The 8,434-nt window shown below is 33.3% G+C and overlaps 2 protein-coding genes across 2 annotated transcripts in view; one reads left to right on the forward strand and one right to left on the reverse strand.

Annotated features, from left to right (window-relative positions):
* Window positions 1–925: 925 nt before the first annotated feature.
* Window positions 926–4,126, reverse strand: LOC106108796. The gene is made up of 9 exons (XM_013290071.1): window positions 3,929–4,126; window positions 3,576–3,854; window positions 3,348–3,502; window positions 3,063–3,233; window positions 2,804–2,986; window positions 2,148–2,564; window positions 1,813–2,046; window positions 1,438–1,568; window positions 926–1,162 (listed from the first exon to the last, which is right to left on the reverse strand). The coding sequence occupies exons 1-9, from the start codon at window positions 4,005–4,007 to the stop codon at window positions 1,069–1,071; spliced, it is 1,743 nt and encodes a 580-aa protein (XP_013145525.1). The 5' UTR covers window positions 4,008–4,126; the 3' UTR covers window positions 926–1,068.
* A 307-nt stretch (window positions 4,127–4,433) lies between these two features.
* Window positions 4,434–8,434, forward strand: part of LOC106108700 (leucine-rich repeat-containing protein 1-like) — a 5,467-nt gene continuing 1,466 nt past the window's right edge. The window contains exons 1-6 of the mRNA XM_013289960.1: window positions 4,434–4,999; window positions 5,125–5,287; window positions 5,781–5,876; window positions 6,503–6,656; window positions 7,556–7,671; window positions 8,408–8,430. Of these exons, the coding sequence (XP_013145414.1) occupies window positions 4,509–4,999; window positions 5,125–5,287; window positions 5,781–5,876; window positions 6,503–6,656; window positions 7,556–7,671; window positions 8,408–8,430 (1,043 nt within the window). The 5' untranslated portion in view covers window positions 4,434–4,508. The remainder of the gene's footprint in view (window positions 5,000–5,124; window positions 5,288–5,780; window positions 5,877–6,502; window positions 6,657–7,555; window positions 7,672–8,407; window positions 8,431–8,434) is intronic.

Below are 8,434 nucleotides of genomic sequence, written 5' to 3' on the forward strand. Positions count from 1 at the left end.
ACGATGCCAATGTCTGGCAACTGTAAATTATTAAAAAACAATAGTTAACCTAAACTTAATAAATTGCTAAGTTCATAAAACACCTTGTTACTTATATTAGCCAATATTAAAACATTTTCCGTTATAATCGAGGATAAATACATTTTTACAATTTCTCCAGGATAACTTATGTATGTATAATGTAAACTGTAAATAAATAATGCACTAAAAGAATTTGGCTCAAAAACCATGATGTCAATTTCTGGTACCTGTATATTACTATTAAAAAATAACAGATAATCCTCAATTATTAACCTGCTAAGTACATTAAACAGCATAAGTATAGGAAATAATGTAAAACTTTTACTGCCATTTTCCTTATTTATAATTGTACACTACTTTTTATTTAGGCGATAGGACAGAAAGCAGTCTTAGAAAATCTACTTTTTATTCTAGAAAAGAATATAGTCAAAGATATGTATTAAACATTTAACAACATATCTAGATTCTACGTTTTATGATTGTTATATCTAGAAAATTATTTCTTATCACATGTCAAGACTAAAATTCCTTTCACATTTATAATGAGATCAATGAAAATTAAGTCCTTACAAAAATAAACGTTTTAGGCCTAACCTTTGCGCGATATTTACAATAAATAAAGAAATAAAATAAACTCTGTAGAAAATATCTGAGAAAATAAAATCTAAAATCCTGTTTTGATCTGTAAACTATACAAATATTTAATAAGAAAACTATTTTTGCTTTCCTTAACATTTAACTGAATTTTACAATTGGACAGTATTATTTTAAAATTGGAAATACATATGTCACATGAAAATGCAATCCCCCACTGTTAAATATTTTATAATACATAAATTATTTTATTTTACTATATAGTAACTATATAGTATATCAGAATGTTAAATAGTAAAATTCAGAACAATAAAGTTTAACTTTATTCGTGAATAAAATGTCAACATATTTGACATTTAAATATAGTTTCCCTCCATTTTTGAAGTCAACTGTCATCGCTGACAAACCTCAAATTGGTTTCTGTAAGAGTTAATCGAAATCGATATCGATTTTTTAAATACTAATTGTGCTAATAGTATCCGCGGGGGCGGGAGTTCCGTTGGGCTGTTGCACCGCCGGGTCCAGTAACGGAATGCTGTCTGTGGTCCTGAAATAATTAAGAAATAATAAAATCCCTTAAAAGTTTAATTAAGTTACAAGCTTTTTTCATATAGGAATTCAAACAAGTTGCAACAACAGTACTTTCGGAGGTTCAGCAATGTGTCTCTTGCATAATTAAGTATTTTAAAAAAGATTTTCGCTTTTACCATTGTTTTGATCGTGGAATTTGATTGTTACAGAAAACATTAATTAATAACATAAGAAACTAATTTGTGAGATAACCAGATAGTAAACTTTTTTTAAATTCAAAATAATTCTTACCTAGTAGGAATAACAGTGGGCTCCTGTGATCCGACAACGTCGCTGACAGCGGTAGAGGTGACGACGGGAGCGGGAGTCTTTTCAGCCAAAATTGGCAAGTTCGAGCAGATTGTCACAGCGAAGTACACGTACTGTTAAACAAATTAAATATAATTTAATGTTACATTAAATAAACACATAAAAGAATTTGCACATCAAGTCAACTAACGTAAAACTTCATTTTTAGTGACTCGATTGACTACTATGAGTTTTTACGAGAAATTTGGGTAGTTTTATCAATAACTGTCAAGTAGCCACGCCCACATTAATATAGTAAGAATAATATCTGCTTATTTGTATAGCGTAAAGATAAAGTTTCGGTAGTAATTTACTTACCATAGTCAGTGAGAGAACCAAATAGATTGTCGGCGTAGTCCAGTGCGCGGCGTTTTCGATAGCGGCCACTCCCATCACCCAGTTAATGGCAAAGAATGGTTCCAGTACGAGGCAAAGGTTCAGGTAAGTTTTGAGATCATTGCCTTCGGCGCTCCAGTTGAATCTCATCCAATTAGGGTCTATATATGTATCATTCACGTTGTGGTATTGACCATCTTTATCTTGGACGTTCGGCTGGAATTTTAGATGCGTATAATGAATTATGGATATTTTTAAACAAGATTTAGTAAAATAATCTACCAAATTGTTACATTTTTTATAATGGCAATACTCACTTCCGTTCCTTCCTCAACATTCGCTTCATTGGGTAAATCAATGTTAATATAGCAATTGTCGTCGCTCGCATTGTAATCCTTGTCCAAAGTTTCAGAACTATCAGTATTTTTCCTGCTGGTTCCAGCAGCATAAAGATTGTCTATCATCTCATTGTTTTCATTCATTCTAATGTTATCGCTGATGTGATCGGTCCTACGATAGTTTGTTTCCTGACGACCCAAAAGTTCTTGTAATCTAGCTTGGATAGCTTCGGATTGTTTCCTATGAACCAATCTTAGGCCGAGTAAGATTATTCCGGTATTAAGAATGATCAGTAGCATGGCAGGTACCATGAACCCCATTACCATACCCTTTTCCAACGACATCCAACAATAGTGCTTGATTTCGTATTGTTCCATTGAGATTGCGTAGTTAAACTGTAAAGAATAAGGAATCGATTATCGATTGTTTGACATTGAATTAACTTTAAATCGAGGACATGGTGGTATAATTTTATTAAAGTAAATGAAGCACAGTCTACACGAGCTTTTGAAAATTGGATAAAAAACCGTTTTAAGAATTTTAAAACGTGAAATAATGAAACAGTCACAACTGTTAATGACTATTTAAGGGACAGTAAAGGCGTTTGCGATTTCGGTAATTTCACGATACCTACCATAACAATGAATGCAGGTATTCCATACGCAAACAGATAGTTATATTTTAGTGGTATTATTGTATCGTAAGCACAATATTCCGTTAAAGCAGCCGCCATCGTCACTATCCAGGTGGAACAAGTTAGATAAGTATAATGCAGTAGCAAAGCTATCTTCTCGCAAACATAAGGAGAAGAAGAACCCTATAAAAAAACGTCATATTAGTGTTTTTTTGATTTAATTGCAAACAAGCGTACTAAGTAAATTATTTTCGCTTACCCCAATAGCTTTGACATAAATAAGAGCGCAAGCAATGAAACAACTACAAAGATTGATTGTAATGGGATAGAGTTTACTCTCTTGTCGAAATTTCGCCGCATATCCGCTAATCAACAGCCACAAAATAGCTACGACCAGTAGAGTACAAGATATTGCTGTGTTTATGACAATCTGTTAAAAAAATAAACCAAGTTAGTCATTTCATATATGAGCATTGATATGAAATCATGAAATAAATACAATTAAACAGATGCGCATATCGGAATATCAGAACTAATACGTTACCAAAATAATCCATCCGCTTTTTGATCCATGGCAATTATTAAATCCGTACAGGTAAGTCACGCTGTCGATTATATTGTGTTCTTTGAGATCAGCATCAGCTAGGGAATCATCGGGCAATTCCACTTCGTTTTGTTCTTTGTTCTCGCCTTTAAAAGCTAAGTGAAAAATAATAACAGTTTAGTCAATAATACATTAAATAAAAACAAACTTGAACTATAGAAATGTTACCTAGGTTTTTAGTAAAGTCTTCAGGATTAGGATACAGAGGTGGATTATCATCGTAAATGGAAGACGTGAAATTAGATACAACTGCATCGTAATCATTATCGTAAGAATTTGTGTCGTAATCCGTACGTTCATCAGCCCTTGGATAGGTTTTGTGGTACTTTATAGCAGCTGGCTGGTAAGACTTATAGGATTCCTTTTTCTCATTTTTGAAAAAGCTGTCGTCCACACTCGATCTCCTAACATGATGGTTTTTTCCAACTGTTTTGTTTTGCTGATTAGCTGTAAAATTAAGAAACGATGTTTAGTATCAATTACGCACTTTAAAAAAAAAAGTATTTTTCTTCACAAATTACCTTCAGCATATGTTTTTAAATAAAGAACTATGAAAATTATTAATAGCGTTATCTTAAGAACAGAAAATATGGTAGCCATTTTTGTATATCGAAAATAATATCATATATCACTGCAACAATACAAAAAGCAGCTGAGTTCGGTTCACATTATTTCTCACAAAAGCACCGTCGCACTTTGGTACTTGTTTATTTTTAATGATATCGATTAGCTCAGCTTTCGCTAATCGATACCGTGTTCTACGTTCCTTTAGAGCAGCATATTGTAACACACTTTCATGTTTTAAAATATTCAAGTAAAATTAATTTTACACTATATAGTAAATTGATCATTTTAGATTATTCTTACACCACATTACAATTGTATTAAAATAAAAAATACAATGCATTGTAATGTTTTTGAAAACTATTTTTAATAACTTTAATAATTTGGTAGAAATAACCTTTTCGCATATGGCAACATGCAGATTTTTTGCTGTCATTTGTCACCTGATCAAATGTTGTTTGTCGTCCTTGTCACCTGTCACCCACCAACAAATTCAAACGCAATACATAATGCAATAGGACCAAAAATAACTTCAGGATGAGTGCTATTTTGAAATTCATCCGTGAAAATCACATATTGGCAGTAATAGAACAGGCGGTCGCGAAAAAGAAATCCCGTTTGAGTCTGAACGCTTTCGAAATAGCCGAAATACCGAATCTCTTATACAGCTGTTTAGACGTCGAACATCTCTATCTGCATAAAAATAAAATATCTTCATTATCAGTGCAGTTAACTCAACTATCGAATTTAACTACTTTAACTTTAGATTACAATAACTTAACTTCGCTACCATCGGAGATAAGTAACTTGAAAAATCTCGTGAATTTGAACATAAGTTACAACCCATTGAACGTATTGATACCTGAAATCGGAGAGTTGGAGAATCTTGAAGCGTTCTGGTGTAACAGAATAGGATTGAGAGAGATTCCAAAGGAAATAGGTAAGCTCTCGAAACTGGATACATTTGGAGCTCGTGGAAATGAGTTAAAAGAAATACCTGAAGAAATGACAGCTCTGCAGAAATTAAGGTACAGTTTTCAAGGCTATTTGTGATTCATTTATTTCTTAATTTCCATTATATAGTATACTGTTAGATAATTGTAAATATATTTCTAATTTATTTATGTGTTTATATGAAGATATATGTTTCCAGATGGTTGACATTAGAGTATAATCAAATAGAAACTTTACCAAGCACCATGGATAAGATGGAGTCTCTCGTACATTGCAATCTGAGAAACAACCAGATCAAAGAATTCCCCATGTCCATAATGAAATGCACAGATCTAATGTTTCTACAGCTCAACAATAATGAGGTAAATTTAAATTATGTTTGAGTTTTAAATTTCATCAAATACTGGCTCTACTCTTCTACCCTATCTGTGCGTAATAAAAAAAAATTGAAATAGTCTATGTATTCTTCCAGACTATGTTCTGTATCTGCGCCAAATTTTATTAAGAGCTGTTCAGCTGTATAGGCTATATAAACCTTAACAAACATCCATCCATTCCTTTGTCTAAACTTTTGCATTTATGTTAGTAAGATTTTGATATTTTATCTAAAACATGTTTAAATCTTTTAAATCTAAAAGCGAAGGTTTAGATGTATGGATGGATGTTTTTTTAGAGTTTGTAACCTAAACTACTGAATGGATCTTGATAAAATTAGGTATAGATGTAGGGTATAGTCAGGAGAACACCTAGGCTACTTAATTTTATTTCTTAATTTCTCATGGACGGAGTCGCGTGCGAGAGCTAGTTTAAAGTAAAATGTTCGACCGCCAAACTCAGATAAAACTATTGTTTCAGATTTCATCAATGCCGGAGAATTTTGACACTGCACCACTCACAATGTTAGAAATGATTGATATCAGATCTAATCCAATATGTGACCTGCCTCATCAAGTAAGTTATTTATTAAAAAATGTTTTTAAATCATAAAAATTATACTTCATACTAATGTTATAAATGGAAAAGTTTAGATGATTGTATGGGCGTCACAGCCATGTTATGCTTTAGTAAAATATAGTCTTCATTACCTCTTATGTTTTCTTCCAATTTGCACAGAATAACCTTACCAATATGGCCGTCGTGTCGTCGAGCTAATGCAATACACTTTTTTTTGACATACGACTACTATCCGATTATTAACATAACAAGCACAATTACGACATTTTAAAACCATGACATAAATATTTTATATAATGTTTTGGATAACAATTACAAAGCTTATATCGTTATTTCAAATTATGACAAATGGTATTGATTTATAGCATAGACTAATAACCTTCAAGAATACAGAATACATCAAAATAGTTAAAAAGCTAACAATTGGATGGATGTTTGTTAGAGTTTGTAGCCTAAATGGCTTAATAAATCTCTATGAAATTTGGCATATACATAGACAATGATCTGGAAGAACACATAGATTACTCACTTTTGTTTTTTTTTAATTCCAGGCAGATAGAATCGCGGGTGAAAGCTGTACATCCATATTTCAGATTTAATTCTGGTTATTCTCAATTTTGCAGGATTATCCCTTGGTGCGTTTCACTGAAGAAATAATGCCTAATCCTCAGCCATCAAGCAGCAGAGCTCATGCTACTCAGGCGTTAGCTGTTAATGCGACTGCTTTACGATTGCCAGCCGTGCCCGCGGCCAGACATAATGACCCACTTGTTATAGGTAAGTTTTATTCAGGACTAACTTTTGGTCCAAGATTCCTTCTGTGCAGGATTTAAATAGTAACCTATGTGTTCTAGACTGCTACATATGTGCAAAATTTCAGAAATCTACTAACAAACATCCATCTAATCTTTCGGATTTATGTTAGTAAGATGCTAGCAGACCCGTCAAACATTTTCTTTGTAACTATCAATCATACTAATATTGTAAATGTAAAAGTTTGGATTTGTTAGAGTTTGTAGCCTAAACTGCTTAAGGGACCTTAATGAAATTTGACATAGACAAAAAGGAAACTCTGGAAGAACACATGGGCTTGTTTTTGTTTTTTTTTTTTTTAATTCCACAAGGATAGTGTCACTGGCAAAAGCTTGTTAAATTATGTACTCAAATCATGAACAGTACATATGTGGGGGTGGTGATCTATCACATAGGGTACACCTCATTTGAACACCAGTCCCCTTCCCAAAGGGGAAATTAAGAAAGTTAATTTATTTATTTTCTATCTTTTTCCCGCGACTCCGTCCTCGTGGAAATAAAAAAAACTAAGTAGCTTATGTGTTCTTACAAACCATACTCTACATCTATGCCAAATTTCATCGTGATCAGTTTAGCAGTTTAGGCTACAAACTCTAACAAACATCCATCTAAACTTCCGCATTTATAATATTACAAGCTTTCGCCCGCGATTCCGTCCGCGTGTTATTAAAAAAAAACACAAGTAAGTAGCCTATGTGTTCTTCCATACTCTGCTCTACATGTATGTCAAATTTTGTCCAGATCCGTTCAGCCGTTTAGGCTACAAACTCTAACATCCATCTATCTAAACTTTCGCATTTAAAATACTAGTTGGTTAAGATTAGTTAGACTATAAGATTTAGACATACATATTTGACTAATAGCGGATTTGGAACTGGACGCCTCATCTATTGAGTCGTCTGAGGACTGGGAGAATAGTGTGAACAGCTCGGAGCTCGACGTGCAGTACCAGAGCGACGAGGAACGCGCAGAGAATGAGGTCAGATGTCTCATTTGTTCATTTAATATTAATTTTCCATATACCCAGGAATGTAAAGCAATGTATTATTGCTTTTTTTTAGCATGTATACTGTCAAAATTCATCACCAACTCACTATATGTCCCTACATAGTACTATTGTGCACTGCGGGTTGACTTCACACATATCTTTGAATTTCTTCACAGATTTTTTTAAAATTATAAGGTGACAAACAAGCAATCGGACACCTGAACCCGCTAAAATGGCGAAGCGACCGCTGCCCAGACGTCTGTAATTGCAGATACCTTGTCTACACTTAATCAACGGAATAGACACACATAAAAAAGATATTTTCCCTTCCTATGCGTCTCCTCCACCGTCATATCCACTTTTCTTACTCGTCCTTTCCTCTTAAGAATAGGCGTAGGCTTCTAGTTTAGTATTGCTTTTATTTGCTTGATAAAATTCATTACAAGCTCACTATATGTCCCCAATAACGGGCTTAGAGCCTTAGCCAATCTTGTTACACTGCGGATTGACTTCACACATATCTTTGAATTTCTTTCCACTATGTGTAAGTTACTGATGTTATATGTTAGAGTAAAAGTGTCGGTTATCAATTAATTTCAGAAATAGTATTTTTTAAAATATAACCTTTTTCTCCTTATTTAAGAAAACACCCTTCCTTTCCTGTAATTCCTGAAACATCGGACGGTAATGTTAACAAGCTAACATTTAGTTTGCTCAATTCTTCCAGGCAATAGGTATGGTGTTGCCAGAGCTG

The sequence above is a fragment of the Papilio polytes genome, unplaced genomic scaffold, assembly GCF_000836215.1.
Source record: "Papilio polytes unplaced genomic scaffold, Ppol_1.0 DF821400.1, whole genome shotgun sequence".
In the NCBI taxonomy this organism is placed as follows: domain Eukaryota; kingdom Metazoa; phylum Arthropoda; class Insecta; order Lepidoptera; family Papilionidae; genus Papilio; species Papilio polytes.

Excerpts from the sequence above, each read along its gene's own strand:
- LOC106108796 (XM_013290071.1), bottom strand. The coding sequence starts at position 4,007 with ATGGCTACCATATTTTCTGTTCTTAAGATAACGCTATTAATAATTTTC. Across the intron at positions 3,234-3,347 it reads AAAGCGGATGGATTATTTTG|ATTGTCATAAACACAGCAAT; the intron begins GTAACGTATTAG and ends TTTTTTTAACAG. Across the intron at positions 2,987-3,062 it reads TTTATGTCAAAGCTATTGGG|GGTTCTTCTTCTCCTTATGT; the intron begins GTAAGCGAAAAT and ends GTTTTTTTATAG.